The 17,146-nt window shown below is 36.9% G+C and overlaps 1 protein-coding gene across 5 annotated transcripts in view; it reads left to right on the plus strand.

Moving 5' to 3' along the window:
- Positions 1-17,146, plus strand: part of NSD2 (nuclear receptor binding SET domain protein 2) — a 113,122-nt gene that overhangs the window by 76,044 nt on the left and 19,932 nt on the right. For all 5 annotated transcript variants that reach the window (XM_090035407.1, XM_090035406.1, XM_090035410.1 and 2 more), the window contains 3 exons: positions 370-451; positions 1,424-1,548; positions 16,731-16,862. In XM_090035407.1, coding sequence (XP_089891533.1) covers positions 370-451; positions 1,424-1,548; positions 16,731-16,862 — 339 coding nt within the window. The remainder of the gene's footprint in view (positions 1-369; positions 452-1,423; positions 1,549-16,730; positions 16,863-17,146) is intronic.

Consider the following 17,146-nt stretch of genomic DNA (forward strand, 5'->3'; position numbering starts at 1 on the left):
ATGATAGATTAGCTAATGTAAATGCTTTAGCTTCAAATGGAGATTCCCTTTTCATGATGTGGTTATCTTCAGATACTCATGTATTTCAGTTTGGGATGGATAAGCGGGGCATTGGAATATTCTGTTCTTTAATTTTTTTTGTTTTGTTTTCTGGTTTTGTTACCCTCTGCTGTAGTTGGTTTTGAAAAAAAAATAAACATGACTAAAATGGGAACCTTGAATAACTTAACTACATTAGAATACAGAGCAGGATATTTGCAGAGACCCTTTCTTTCTAATAACATAAATCCAGGAATAATTACCACCTTATTCCAATCACTCATAAATTAGGAGTTTTTTTATTTTTATTTTTCATTTTTTTTGTGACAGAGGGAGACAAGCAATGACAAAACAGCAAAAACAAACTCTACTAAGGTCACAGAAACCTCCTCTTCACAAAAGAACCAGTCAGGTAATGTGGTCAGAATAAGTTTTAATTTAACTTTTTCAATTAAACCATTTATACTAAACAAGTTGTCTGAGACAGCCAACTAAAGTTTGCTGGACCTATAATGAGTTACACCTGTGAAACCCCAAATTGGGGGGGTGCATTCTTTTGCACTGCTACTGTTTTGCAGCAACATATTCAATTGAAATTGTGTACTGCTGATTTTAAAGCAGCAGTTCACAAGTTCACCATTTGATGGCACCAAATAAAAACTATTCCCCAGTGGTATCGAAGAGCAGCAGTAACAACCCTGTTGTACAAATGCATAATTAATTACACATTTATTTGATAAAATAAGTAAAGCAACAGTCAAACTCTTAAGATCATCTGTGATCTGAGATGCCTTTTAAAGGATTTGGGAAGGCAGTGTGGAGAGTGAGAGGGAATTATAAAACAAAAATGTACAGTGAATGGTGCAAAGAACCGATTTGTTAATGATTTACAGGTTTAAGGTAACTTTTTATAAGTATGCATAAATACACCTCAGAATGAGCTGAACTTAATATCTATGGTACTTGTTGCCATTTTTAATTTAATGTATCCACTTTCTCTGTATATAAATGTTTGTTGACAAAGATTCAGATTTCAGTGATATTTAGACCTTCCCATATAGTATTCATCTGAGCAAATAGCATCTGCCCATAAGGTCATAAGGCACAGAGTATTATAATTTTAAAATAATTTAGCAAACTATTTGGGGGGATCTTTAACAGTTCTTACTATATATTTGTTTAATAGAAGACCTCTTTATTCTTAAAAGCATAACAAAACCCACCGTTGTTTCACAACTAAATCTATGTTCACTCCCAGTACTATATAGGTGACCAGAAGACCTAACTGATTCCTTCCCTATCAGAAGGACTTTTTTAAATGGCTTCAGGGAGATAACGTTGTAAAGTTCCAAACTTCACTTTGTAAACCAAAATTATTTTACAGCAACGAAAAATCTGTCTGATGCATGTAAACCACTGAAGAAGCGAAATCGGGCTTCAGCAGCAGAATCTTCAACTCTTGCTTTTAGCAAGGGTTCATCTCCTTCAGCTTCCTTAACTGAGAATGAGGTAAAAAAAAAGTGGTATTCACACACAGTCATTTAGTTCTAAAAAATGTCAGGTGTGAATCTTTTGCTTATAAAACAAACAAAACAAAACAAAAAAATCTCTAACATTGGTGCTCTAGATGAGTTACAGTTTTGACCTTCTGTGAAACCTGTTAATGTGTGCATTGCAAATTCATTTATTGTAACAGGAACGTCCACGTTGGGGATGTCAGATATTACTGTGGTTTTTAAATGTATCTACAAACAAAGTTTTAGAATTGTAAACTTTTCATAGAGGCAAAGTAAAATTCCGGTGTGTTCTGTATTTTCTTCTACAGATTTTATGTAAGTGTTGACTACATTAGTTACATTATGTAACTCAATACTGTCATGTTGCCATAGCTTTTATATTGAAGCAATTTGCTGATCCTCTATATTTGGTCTTGAACTTTCATGGACAATTTTACGAGCAGAACCCCTTAAACTCACACTAGCTTTTAGTCTGTTTGTTGAAGTACTGTTACTCTGTGATGCAAGTAGCTTCATTTCCAGTATAGTTAAACAGGCAGTGAAGGATGTATCTTTTTGATACTTACTAATCATAGTCTTAGGTCTGCGTATTTGGTACTGTAATGCTCTTCGACTGACATACAATAAATGAAATGTATGTATCAGAAGTGTATTCATACAATAAATGGAAACCATTCTCCAGGTCATCTATACTGTTAAAAATGATCACCAGCCAAAAACAGCAGCACAAGAACAGCATGTACATGCTGTATTGAAATGGGGATCCAGAAACATAGTTATTAAGTCCTGGGTTAAGAGCCAGAGGCAGAAAGCTTCAACATCTAATGCTAAAATGTTATATGTAGGGGAGTGTAAAAACACAAGAGTATTAGATTATGCAGGAAGGTAGTGATCTGTTGCTGAACATATAAGACATCAATCAGGTTGTATTATCACCTCCTGTGGCTTGGTTTTGGTGAAAAACTACAGTACTTGTCTACCATTCTGACTAGTACAAGATAAGTACTTAGATTATGTTCCGTAAATGACTTATTTTCACAAATTGGAATGATGGCATATTAAATTTTTATGTATATGGCTGAATTACGTAAATGTATTACCAGAAAAAAAGCCTTCAAAAACTACTAGCTTGGGAAATAGCCAAGTAATATAGTGCTAGTTATTATTTTCTTCCTGTCTTACTAGCTTCCACAGTTGGAGAACAACTGTTGAGGCTTTCTTTCTAGTGGCTGTGTATGTTTTGGATCTGACTACATAGTTAAACTCCATTCCAAGATAACACTACTAGGCTTTCTGGCTTTACATTTATATCCCTGTATATAGTAATCTCGGGGGGAGGAGAGTTTCTTCAATATCTAAATAGTGATTTAAAATCACTTTTCATAAATCCTTTTCTGCAAAGGCTCAATCTTTACAAACTTGAGGAAAATCGGAGGCCAAATTCTGCTTACACGTAAAGATGAATATGAAAAATGGTGCATGCAGGTAGAACCTCTCAAAAATGTTGGCTGCTAACAGTGTACCCTGCCAGTCAGCAAATGAGTTAGGAGGGAAGGAGGCAAATTAACATAACACTATGCCAGAGTTATAGTTAGAGAATACAGGGAAGTGAAATGACTTTTGTTTCTAAGGGAGGTTGAAAATATTAAAATTTCTCCTTGGCATATCCTCTTAAAACTCTCTCTTTACAAAAAGTAATTATTTTGAAAGGTAGCTTGATGTGAGCTGGTTCCTTAGTTGGTCAACACTGACTACCTTTTTGTCAACTGAGGATCTGATCCAGTGTGATTTCTATAATAATAGATATTCTGCCATTTAAATATGGCAGGTGTTTCTGAACTTATTGCTGATGCATTCCATCAAATAAAGCAAGATGTAAATAAACTTTGTTTTTTGTGGGTGGTTTTAAAAAACATTTTTTCTCTGTAATGTTACTTAGCACTTGTCTAGATTGCCAAATGTGCATGTGGCATGAGGTGTTCATTTGGAGAAAAACTTTCTCCTTGTTAATGAAGGGAAGGGATTTTTAAAAATAAATAACGAGCAAAAGATGTAATGAGCAAATTGATCTTTGTTTTCATGGGACCGTCTTGCAAAACTAGTTGAATAGGATACAGTTCTTGATATTAAATATGTTTGATCATCTTCTTTATATTTCTGTTTGTGGTCATTTTTATACCACTTACCTGTTAACTTTCTAAAGAAGAAAAAAAATAATGCACATGCTCTACTCCAGTGATGTTTGACTCATTTAGTTGCATAGAGACAGTCCACAGACTCCCTATGGATCTGGAAATTTTTCAGTGGAGCAGATGGTGACAAATTTAATTTCCAGACCTGTGGGGAGCCCTGTGGGCTAGATGACACCAGCTTGGTCACTCCTGCACTACTTGTGTGGGTGAACCCACACAGGCATATCTGCAGTGCAGTGAAGTCAGTTGCTGGTCCCTGATTCTTATCAGTAGATGAGCAGGTGTTGGTTCTGGAATTTTGACACACTACATATTACATTAGCATCTGTTAACGTGAGCAGCTGCTTCCAAAAACTTGTGCCCCTATGAATTAGTTAGTCTATCAGATGGCCACTCTGCCCTGCCTTCTACATATGATATGTTGAGGTTTGTTGGAGACTGCACAAAATTCTTACCTGTTAGCCCAGTGCTGCTGATTTTTATGAAGGGACGTATTTTAGTTTTTAAAAGAGAGAGAGAGAGATTCACTAACCTGGTATTTCTGACAATCTCTTTGAAACTCTTAAGTGCTGCTTTTATATTTCGGTGGAGGAAAAAACCTATGTGAATAATAAGGCCAAAAGTTTCAAATGATTAGTTTGGTTGCCTAATTTGGGGGGTTGGGGGAATAAAAGACCTTATTTTTCAAAGGGCATTTAAGGTTTTGTTAAAGGGCAGTTAAGCGTTTGCTTCTTAAAATTAAGCTCTTTTAAGGGGTTATAAATTGGGCACTTAAGATTGCTAGTTGTTTTTGAAAGCTTTTGGCTGTCACCAAGAAAAACTTAAAGTACTGCAAAAGAGTTAAAAATTAACACACACAAATCAGTGCATCAGAAATACTATTCATTCATCTAATTTTTTCGGAGAAAGTAATTAAATTTTCCATAAGGGCACTTGACATCCCCTCTATCTTATGTGAAACATGATTATGTTTTTAAAATTGAATTCTTAATGGGCAATTTATGATAAAATAAAAATAGAAAGTTATTAAAACACTACCAAATCTTTAGATAAAGACAGAAACCTTGTATAGCATATATCACAACTCGGTATAACACCTCAGTAGTCTTGTGGTCTTTGTAGGAAAAGATTTAGGCATTTCATTTAATTTTTAGAGAATAAGGCAAGAGGTAATGGATTTCATTTTCTCTACAGCAAAAATTGAATGGGTAGAATAAATTGCTTGGTAGTACAGGTGCCATTTTAGTGTGACCAGTATTTTCAATTAATAAAAGATCTCACGCTACCAGAAATTCTAGATAATTCGCTCACTTCTTTGACTGTGTTCATGATAGCATCTACCTAGTTCAGCTTTTCAGTCAAACTTTGCAGCTACAGATAGCTTTCAAAACAGTATCAGCATTATGCGTTGGATAGGTATTTTCCCAAGCATTGGTTTAGAGTCCACATCTTTAATAGTGGGGGAGAAACCAATCTCGAATGTGAATATTTAAAATTCTTAGCCAGGCTTTCGTTGGGAACATCTGTGAGAAGAAGGAGTTTGAGTAGACCAGAACATAGCTGTTTACAGAAGCCTGAGGACGAGCCTGTGGAATTTTAACATAATTCTCCATCCTCCTGTAGAGAGAATTCTCGCTTCTTTCTGTAATTTACAGTATCAAACAAGCTGGATTGTTACTCATAAGTACAACTTCTCCTGTTTACAATGTCATCATAATCCAAGATACCTACTTCAAATTGTACTCTTTTTGCATACACTAAACTGTATTTCTGTTGCTGTCAGTTTGTGGCAGATCTGTTATCATCTGTTTTTAATGGGGTTAGCAAATACACACACAGTGAAGAAAACAGACCTACAGTCTTAACACCAAGGTAAGATATTTGCTAAAGAAAGCAATCTTAACAAACCATGTGCAACTTGTAATTAAAACACCATATCAATTTCATTTGTCAGCCCAGGAATCTAATTTTGTTACAATATACAAGTAAAATCCTCATCATAAAATGTTCTAAAAAAACATTTAAAAAAGTGTCCAAGAATAGCAAATCCTAAATGGTAAGAAAGAAAGTAGGTGGGATTTTGAAGAATTTACCATCATAAGAAAAGTAGTTCAAGTTAGTTTTCCAGGCTTGCAAAGTTACTTCATGCTTCTGGCACTGTTTTCCTAGCTTCCTCTCAAAAACAATGGCCTGTTCAAAATGTAAGAATCATCTAAAATGACCAATTATTTTTAACCCCTCCACAACCTTTTTTCCAATAAATTATCTAATGTCTGTTTCTTGTGTGCACAGAACTAAGACTTGTAACAGTTGGGATGATCTTTTTCCTTTGTGGTTCATACCACCAATAAACACAACTAGTGGTGTAATTTTGGGGAAACATTGCAAGTAATTGGACTTTAGTGTCTTACTACATAGCATCACCAGGGCCTACAGTAGTTGAGGAGACTTATATATTGCCCACCATATGTTACTGCTTTGTTGGGATGCTTCCACATTCACATGAAAAAAAGTTCTAACCCTGAATATTTGTTTGATAGCAACATATTCTACACAGAAATTGAGTTTCTTGTGTGTTTGTTTTCTTCTTTGTAATCTTAGACTTCAGAGCAGACTCTGTTTATTGCATGTTCACAAAGTAGTTTTTATTCCACCTCCATCACCATGGAATCTTGAGTATTCATAGGCAACCAATAATGTTACATGTTCTTATAGTTTATAATTCATATTCTAAGTATATTCAGAAATGCAAAATATATCCTTATTTCAAACGTCAATCTATTGCTAATGATAAATGTGAAACATGTCCCAGACTGTCTTTTTACTATTATAGTACTGTGTACACTTATGGCACCATATATTTAAAGAATAATATACCCAGTCTAGCATTTTGGGCCAATACATCATTCTTAAGTTCAGGAACATCATATGTTGAAATAAAGGAAATGTTAACTGTAACTCAATTGGCTCTGTCAGTTTTTCTGTCTCTCTCTGCAGGTGCACAACAGATCCAGTCTATTTTGTCATTTGTATGTTGGTTTATGTCTGATTTTTCATATCTGTTGTACTTTAGATTGAAAAACATGTATAGGCAAACTGTCTTAAAAGGCAAAGAAACTATTAGGTAGTGTACCCTAGAAAGAAGCTTGAAGGTTACAAGGTCTTTGGAGCACTGAAATGAAAAGCTAGTAGTACCTACAAATCCTTGATGTGTTAACATACCCACAAAAAGAGGGTGGATGTCTGCTAGTGGATCCCAGTAAAATAGCTCATTTCTTGAGACACCTTGGAGGCTGTGGGTAATGGGTGGGAGGACACTTTAGTTAATGGGTTCCCTGTTTATAATCCTGGCATAGAAATCATTGCTTTTATAAACCAAACAGCAGGATCAAATGGTATTTTTCTGACACACCTGGCTTTTAAAAAAAATGTAAATACCTGTAACTTGTAAAACACAAGGATTTATACATAAACATCGCTCTGGCTAGCACTCTACAGCACAGGTGGCCAACGTGCAGTATGTGCCTCAGTGTGTGACATGCAGGGGATGGGGAGGGCACATGCTTTATTTGTGCATGCCAGCCAAAGAGGTTGGCCCCCACTGCTGGAGAGCACTGATTCCAAAAGTCACAGTGCTGAATGTAACAGAATGGAAAGTGGGTGGGTTAATTTTTTTCTGATAGTGGGACTTCCTTTAATTTATTGGATAACTGCATAAACACAACATAACTGGGGATTAACTAAACATCCTGGATACAAAATAAGACCAAAAGCTGGATGCTTTCTAGTGCTTGGGAAGTGCTGTTGAATATTCAAGATCTTGATATTAAATTGGATCCATTTTTATAAGTGAAAGAATAAAGTAAGCATTAAAAGAAACTATTTAACACTTTTAAAATGACACTTAAGAAATGTGGCTGTGGGAGGGGTTACGTTTACCTTGAATCTCTACATATTTTAGATGGATTCAATTTTGCTTTGAGCATTACTAGATTAAAATAGGGTGGCTTGTGTCTGGGAGAGTTTGTCTAAGTAAAGGAAATGGGAAGGAAAGGGTCATAGTACTAACACTAAGCACAGAAATGTGCTTAACTCTTTCTAGCTCTGCATTTGCTAACACATGGTGAACAATATTCCACACTTGACTTCTCCTTAATATTTATATTCTTGCCTCTGCACATATTGACCTCATTCTTGTCTATTTAAAACTATATGGTTGCAAAAAAAAGAAAATATGGTAATTGAGCCAATGAAGAGGGTGCTATAAAATCCTTACATTGGTAGAGAATTAATCATCAGTCTAGTGCAAAAAAACTGTTATACCTTGCCTGTCTAGCTCACTTGTTTCAGGATCAGCTGAGCAAAGTAAATCAGATTTTCTTGCTTTCCTACTATGACTGTTTTTTAATTCTGAAATTGGTAAATTGACTGTATACGGCCTTACTTAGTTTATTTTGGTGCCTAGACTTTCTGAACCCCTTTTTTTCTTTATACTTGCAGTAACCAATAATTTTGCAAGAGCCGTTTTGGGGGTTTTACTTTTATTTAATTATTTTTGGAGAGTAGTCTCTTAAAATTAGAGAAATTTACAGAAAAATCATGCCAAAGGGGTTTTTTTTAACGGCCATGTGCTGAGGAATATGTATGTATTCCCACACTCGTTTTTGCATTAATAGAATTTTCAGAAATAGTTTTTAAATGCTGAGGCGTGGTGTGTTTTTTTTCCTTCCCTTTATCCAATTTCAGCCTGTGCCTTCTGACTTTAGTGTAGCTGGAAGCCAGGTCACCTGTCAGCACATTTTAATTCTTCTTCTTTTTTTTTTTTTTGAGAATTCAGTCTCATCTGGGTATGGAATCTACATTACCACTCATAGAGAACAGTGTGTTAAAGCAAGCTATAGCTTCCTACTAACCTTAATTCTGAGGGGAAGATGTAATTGCAGGTGATTAATAAGGTTATAGTGAATTGGTTTGGTTTTCTGATCTGATGTTAAAAACAATGAATCTGACAAAATACTTAGTACAAAAATGCTTGGATAAATGAGTCTAAAAAAGATCACATTAATATTTAGATAAGGTGCCTGAAAGGTATAAGAGTGATCCCCATGTGCTAATGCTTCTCCTGTCACTTTGGAAATCTTTATGATTAAGTACACATCAGAATTGTAGCATGCGTCTGAGAGTCTTACAGTCAGGAAGAATTGAGAAGCTAACGTTTGTCACACAAGCATGACTGTCCGTATTTATTCTTTCCCCATAAGTAACCCAGCAAACAGTTTCACTGAAAAAATGAAATTTTAAAAATCCAAACATACAGGCTATATGCACATATACAGGCTAACTTGAATCACTTTCTTTGCAGAGTTCTTGTCCTATAAATCTCATGTCAACCTGTAAAGAGAAACTCCTGTTTCCTCAATCTTCCCTTCTCTAAAACAGGCATATGCACACATGCTCATCTATTAAACATCTGTTTTCTCAGAAAGGAAACTGCATTATCCCACAAAATTGTTTCCTTTTTTCATAGGTCCTTTGAGGTCTCCTTGCATTAGTATGTATATGCCTCCTTCAGTCTTCTGGGATGAAGTAGTACAGAATTCAATAGAAAATAGTGGACCAACATCAATAAGTTTTTGCTTATAGACAAGTATGAACCAAAATTCAGGGCTTGTTACTGCTCTAATTCTGACATGCATCAAATACTGCAGCTGTTCTTAGTAGATGTAAACTATTCTTGTTAATAGGGAAGGAGTGGTGAAGATTTTTTTTTTTTTTAATATATAAAATCTTCCTCAAAGCTTGTCTGCCATTTGTCTAATTAAAAGATTACTCTAAACAGCCTTTGGTGACCATGTAAACCAGAGGTTGGCAACCTTTAAAAATGGTGGGCTGCCTCTTGTGACCCAGTTTTTGCCGGTTCCCCCTGCAGTGCCCTCTTGGCCTACTCTGCTCCGTGCTCCCTTGCCACTGATCTCTGCCAATTTTTTTCTAGTGGCGAAGGGGAGCCACAAATCTGGCAACGCAGGGTGATGGAGGACGCTTCAACACAGAGCAAGTGCTCTGGACACGAGGGGATTGACAGCATGCAACAGAAGAATGCATAACAGAGAAGGTCGCTTTCCCCCCTCCCAAACCACTGTACCATTGATCTCTGCTGCTGCAGGCTGTAGGTTTTCAGTCCCTGTTGTAAAGGATTGTAAGGTGCCTACAAGATACATTCCCCTCCCTCCCCCTTGGCCCATAAAACAGCTACACTTAAGAAGTGGTGTCAATCTGCTCTTTCCTACACCAGTGTAAATCCGGAGTAACTTGAAAAAAATGGTATAGCACTAATGGGTGTAAACGGGGATGGGGGGGGAATCAGGCCTGTCGATCTTATACTTAGTTACATACAATCTCTTTTTTTTCCCTCTAGCTTGACTTAATGCCACTTATTAAACAGAAGGCAGGGAAGATGTGCACTTTATAGACTAAATCAATGATGCATAAGCTTTTCTGAGCCTGAGCTCACTTCAGCAGATGCTGAGGCTCACAAAACCTTATGCATCTGTTTCAGTTTATCTGTAAAGTTCATCTCCACCCTGTTTTCTGCTCGACGACTCCTTCCCCCACATTTCTCTCCCCCCCCCCCCCCCAAAAAAAATTGTTAAGAAACAGCACGTCAAACAGAAAATCTTACAACTGAATGACAATCAGGTACTTTGTTTGACGTAATGCCACGTCAAAAAAGGAATACAAAAAGGCAGTCAAGGCAATCACTTTCTTAATTTTCTTCAGCTGTTGTGTATTGGTTAAGTGAGCAACGTATAATGGTTAGTGTACACAAGGGGTTATAAGATTCTCTTCAGGAGGTAAGCGTGAATTTTTGTTACTCAAATTACATAATTGAGGTCAGGCGCTGAACAATGTTCTGGAGAAAAATCATGGCCCTTTAAAGTCAATAGCAAAATTCCCGTGCAGTTCAGTAAGGCCAGAACCTTCCTCCATCCCCTCGGTTTCCAATGAAGAAGCTGTAGTGGAGGGAAGGGTGGGGGGAATCATTTACTGACTGCTGTAACAAGTATAAAGTCTGATTGTGCTTGTACTAATATACATGTTGTCACCTAACTTAAATACACCAATGAGAAACTTATTCTCTCTTTCTGCATTCAGTTAATTGTGCACAAAACATTCAGCTAATTACAAGACTGTAATCTTATGGATGCAGTCACACTGAAGAAGAACCTTACCATTTTTATAGTAAATCTTTTAAACCAAATTGTACATTGATTTATTTTTTTTTTAGTTTTGTTACTTCTTCATAAAAAGTAGGAGTATACATATGCAGGGCACTACTAAAGTAAAAGGAGACAACAGGATAAGGCTGCCCATATCTATAGATCAGGCTTTTGTGCTGGTGTAAGTGGTTGTTACTCTGACCCTTGAACTGAACATTGGAAAGAAGTTAATTATACACAGCTTATACTTTACTAAGGAGGCTGCCGATTTTCTTTACAATACTGTGCTCAGAAGGGAAATGCCAATAAGTAGGACATGTGCACTTAAAACAAAACCCTGTACCAGTTTGGCAGAGCATGGCTGTCTGGAAGCTTGAACTATTTGCTTATTTTGCTATGTAGTATTTACCAGACACAATTAAGCTAGTACTGTCCTTAGCTAGGTTTAACCCCTTGCATTTCATACTGATTTTGTAATTATAGATTTGTAAGTTATCCTGAGTTTAATTTTAAAAAAAAATTGCAGATTAAAAGTACTAAAAAATTCTTCTGGATTCCTAGTGAATCCAAATCCTTCCTGCACCATAAGGTATCACTTAAGAACAAAACTGTTTATCCTGAGACTCTGTGGATGTCCTCTATGTTGTGAAGTCCTTAATAAATTACCTTCTCTAAGAACATTTTCATGGAGGGATTTTTTTTTTTCCTGTTGAATTCTCTTACTGCCCTTTAGCTCTTCAGGGCCACACCTACAGCAGGCAGATGTCTTTCTTCCTTCTTCACACACTCCCATATATTTCCATCTTGTTTGGATAATTTCATGGGGAGGGAGGGGAGGTGTTGAACTCATGGTGAATATCCTGGGGCAAAATAAGAGTGAAAGGTGATGAGAACAGATATGTTGCAAGGGATTTGATAGCAGTGGGTCTATTGTACAAGTGTCACTGGATGTGGTTGCTGGACATGATTGTTAGGCCTACCTCCCAGAAAGGCCCTCCCAGAATAAGTATCTGCCCCTAGTAATGGCATGGGTGTTCTTTCATAGGGGCAACCACAGTCGGGCCATGGTAGTGAATAGGATATTGCTGTATATACATACTTGTTCCTATACAGCATAACGGGGTTGGAGACGAGCTTTGTGACCTAGAGTTGCTGGAGAGTTTACTTTGCGGATGTGGTTAAGGGTCATGCTTGGCTGAGTGTTTCATTAGGTCTGCAGCTTTTTTTTTGGAAGTTCCCATCTGAAGCTTCTACTTTCATATAATTATAGAATTATAAAAGAGTTGTCATCTAGTCCAACCCCCTGCTTCAAGGCAGGCTCAGTCTTGCCTAAACTATTGCAGAGAAATGTATGTTTAATCTGCACTTAAAAGCTTCTGGAGACGGAGGGTCTGCAACCTTCCCAGGTAAAATGTTCCAGTGCTTAAGTACCCTTATCATGAGAGAGTTCAAAGCGGAGCAGCTGCATTCTTTAAATGACTACTGAAGAACGCTGTGCGCTGAAAATACAGAGGTCCTGGGGGAGGGAAGAATAAGTTGTGGCAGGCAGTCCATCTTTAATAAAGTGCACAACAGAGACAAAATAAGCTTATGAACTGTACTATAGACAAAAAGTAAAAGCTAAGATTTCAGATCTGTTGGGGTTTCACACTGTTAATTTTAAAGAAACTGGGCTATAAATGAATAGGGAATCCCCTTCTTCACTCTATGTAGTTTAGTGCAAGATGGATAGTTAATAAGATGAATATAGTGTCGGGTTTGCTCAGTGTCTAAGGGCTCTAATAATTCAGATATAGCAGAGCCCTGTTTAGTGGATACTGTAATGCCACTTCATGCCCATCCTTTCCGGCCATGTGTATGAGTCTCTGCAGGTATTTGGTTGGTAGCATAAAAAGCCTTTTCCCCTTGTATACCAGTGTCCTGCAACAACACTAGATTGGAGAGTTTCTGTCTTGTGTTAGAGTCCCAGGAAGGGGTTAAAGTGGTATTAGCATTCATATAGACTGGTTGTCCGTTGTCCAGTTGCCATATTGAAGTGTTTGAGTCCATTCCTGCAGTTGGATATTCAGAGCTTGATTCTTCATGATGATGCTAATAATCACATCACACCAATAACTAGTCTGAGTGTCTCTACTAGTTTCTAGATCAAGATCAGCATAGAAAAATTCAAATGCTTGTGACTGTAACTTATTTGTGGTTAGAGATGATAATCGGCTAATGTTGCCCTGGCTTAAAGAAAAAGAAAAGGAAACTGGGGAAGGTGGGAGATTATTTGTTTTCACAAGAAGGTGGTAGAAATCTGTCCTGATGCAGCAGAGGTTAAGTTAGTCTTTAAGGCACTCTGTGCAGCTCCTGCTTGCTCTCTCTCAGATTGGGAAGGCTTGTTGGAGATGAGGGGACTTTGTAGGGGAAACTAGTAGTGGGATATTTTGTGGAATTTTTCTCAAATGTGATTTTTTTTTTTTTAATTGTTAAAAGCAATTGGACTCAGTACCAGAAAGAAAACTCTAATAGCTCCTGGCTGTTTTGCTGAAAATTACTATTTTTGACCAGCTGTAATGGAAGTGTAATAGCCCACAGAAAAAAAAATGTGCCAAACATTTTACTGCTTGTGCAACTTAGCCTTAATACATGAAAGGTTTAAGCATTGTTAAAGTGTGTTAGATTATTTAAACCAGGATGGAAACTGTTTTGTTTTTCAGCAAACTCCAATACTGCCTTTCTCAAACTGCCACTTTTCAGCAAGATGGCTGCCACTAGCAATACACTCAAATTCCGTTTTCAACATAAAACTGTATGAAGCAGAGTATTTTCCAGCTCCTTTGAGATGAGGTACATCTCCCGATATCGACTGATTTGCTTTGCTCACAATTACAGACTTTCTTTTAACCCTTGAAATGCTGGCACTTTTGAAACTGCCAACAAAAATGTTTTTGCATCTTTTGAAATAGAGAAAAATCTTTAGTATAAGTAAAACAAAATATGCAGCGTCCTAGTAGATTAATAGGATGCGTTAATGCTGTGCTCTTACATAGACAGAATATGCTTTTTGTATAGAGGCAATATACTTAGAACTTTTTAAATTTTCAAAAGTCTGTTCTATTTAAAAAGTTAGCATTATATCAAAGCAATTGTGAAAAAGATTTAAAAACTGGGTAACTAAAAATCTCAAAAACAAAAGAAATAGTAAATAGGGTATTAGCACTGAATGGGGTCACGCTTTTCAGAGATCAATAAAATGTCTTGATGCTAGTCAACACTTTAATAAATAAATAAAATCACTTCTGATAAATTAGCATTTGACACTAAGGTCAGTAGAAATGTAAATGAAGATAAGGAAGTAATTCAGAGCAGTCTGGATTGTTTGACAAGTTGTACTGTTCCAAGAAAATATTTTAAAACCAGATGCAATCTAACTGGAAAGGATTTTCTGGTCACTGGACAAGCAACTAAGCATGAGCTCCCAATGTGGCTATTGCAATCCTAAGCTGTATAAGGAGGGTAGTACTAACTAGGAAGATGATTTTTTTTTTCACTTCTAGGTGGAGCATTAGTGAGACTAACAGAAATACTACATCCAGTTTTGTTGTCCACATTTTTAAAAAGTCAAAAAAAAAAATGTAGATGGTGCAAAGAACCATACAATCTATTTGAGAACCAGGGAAGATGTCTTGGGGATTTAAGAAGCTTAGTCTGTTTAGCTTATCAAAAATAAGACTGAAAGAACTTGTTTACTGCATACCAGCACTGGGAGAAAATGTTGGGTACTAGAGTGCTCTTGTACTCTAGAGAGGAAGGCATAGCAAAAATCAGTAGCTTGAAGCTGAAGGTAGACAGACTCTTAATGGAAATAAAGCAGACTAGGGCTAGGTATAGACATTCAAAAAGCTTGAGGCAGAATCAGTCTAAGTTTATGTGATTTTTCTGTAAGCAGCATAGTTTAGATTGATAGCAAACAGAACACACATTCACCCTTTGCGGGGTGGATGGGGTGGGACAGGGAGGGTGCAAATCTTAGATCGTGGTCCACCATTTTTAAAGCAGTCTACGTGCTGATCTTCTGTTCCGTTATGGGTATAGACTGGTTTAAACCTATAGCGTTAAAAGTGTAATGTCAGTCTCTGGCCAAAGAAAGTAGTGGATTTTCTTGATGTCTTCAATCCAAGAACTCTAGAATATATATTTTAAATACAAATTGAGTGGAATACAGGGGTAAAACTGGGTAGAATTGTATAGCCTCTGAGATATAAGTGGTAAAACTAGATCACTTAATGGCTTCTTTTGGTCTTAAACTCAATGAATACGTGAAAATTACAATCTTCCCCTTTTTTTGTCCATTCATTTAAAATTTCCATAACTGGTGTTTTTGGACTTCAGTTTCTTGAAATTCCCTATTCAAACAATAGCCTCCTGATATCTGTTAATCACGTTGCACTTCATTTAGCTACTCCAAAGTTACGTGAACATATTCAAACACCTTTCTCCCCTACCTTCATCCACTGGCTTCTCTATCCATTGCTGTATTTGGCTCAGATTTTTTTTGTGTACGTCTGTCATTTTAAATAAGCTCTTTTTTATGTCTACCAGGTTTCTTTCTACCTTTAGCAACCCCTACTCTATGAAATTAAATGTAGTTTTAAATGCCACAGAAGCTCAGGATTCATAGGCTGAATAATGTGCACCTCTGAATTCACGATTTTAGCTTGCCATGATTTAGATGGGATGAGTTTCCAGACTATAGGAATAAACTATTTCATGATTTTAGTAGTCCCCTGTAAAAATAATACTTTTCAAACTGATGGAACTTGCTGGCAGATGCACTTAAGATGTTTCCATCAGTGTAGACAGAATAATATGGTTTTCCATAAATTTTAAATCCATTAATTTTATGGATTTCCCCTAAGAGACTTAAACTGGGTGTTGAGACGCATGCTGCTGGTTAGGGGGACAGGTATCTGTGGTCTCCAGCTTCAAATTAAGTGTCGAGCTAAAGTGGGATTGAAATCCAGGCTCCAGAATACTTTTGTTGTAGAGCTCTCCAAGGACTTTTATGCACATTTAGGCTGCACTGTTAGTTTGGTTTGGATCTAGATTTTTTTTATGTTCTCTTGTAACAGGAGACTTTTGCAATCTTTGTTTAATTAGAACTTAGTGCCTCATCCTCCTTGTGGATTTCATTGCTTGTTAGAGTTCCACAGCAGGGAATGTGCAGAGGCTACCTTGGGAAAAAAAATTACCTCCCAGTGTTGTCCCTGGCGAGTCACCCAGCATTTCACTTACGTCTTCCTAAGACTGAATCAAGGCAATCAGGGATGCTATACCCTGTTACTGGCTAGATCTGAAGTTTGCTCTGTTTTTGCAGTCCCAGTAATATGCTGACATCATTCTTCAGCGAAGTACAGTCATGGAAGTATGTCTCTGTTTCATACACGGCCCATCCATTTTTGGTCATGGGATACACAACGTACTGGCCATCAGCTAATTGCAGTAGAGCGCTGGGTCTAAAATAAAATGTCACACGGAAATATTGTGAGGTTTTATTTATATGATTTGTTTAATTTGTAAAAACAATGATTGTATAGTTCTTTTTACAGGGTTTCCACAAGCACATACCTGTAGTTTTAACTAAAACTTATTAGAGGTGGAAAGGCAAGTAAACATCAGAAAATCTTAGTTTAGTACTGCATCTCTATGCTTCCTTTACAGTGTTTGTCCCTATATATCTGTATCTGCCATGTTATCTAATGTATACATTTAATCTTTAGGTCTCAGATGGTCAAGGAGATGAGCGGTCGGAGTCTCCCTATGAAAGTGCAGATGAGACTCAGACAGAAGTATCTATATCATCTAAAAAATCTGAGCGAGGAGCTGCAGCAAAAAAAGAATATGTATGTCAGGTGAGAGACTAGTTGGAGCTGTTGTTCATTGCTCCCAGATTCGTTCCTGAGATGCTTGTAGACGATAAAGTTGTTTAGGTAGGTTTAGTCCAAGCCTGAGTTATTTTACATCTCTCAAGGAAGGAACCGTGTAGTGATTGAAGACAGCAGTTTAAATTTGCATAATTTCTCAGACCTGAAGTGGATCCACTTAGCCATGCTGCTTTTTAGGTAGCAGATCTGTAAAATGACTGCTGTCCCTCCCCCAAACAAATGCTGAGAGGTAATGCTTTATAGTTAAATCG

This window comes from Crocodylus siamensis, chromosome 2 (assembly GCF_052110815.1).
Source record: "Crocodylus siamensis isolate JL-2025a chromosome 2, ASM5211081v1, whole genome shotgun sequence".
NCBI lineage: Eukaryota > Metazoa > Chordata > Crocodylia > Crocodylidae > Crocodylus > Crocodylus siamensis.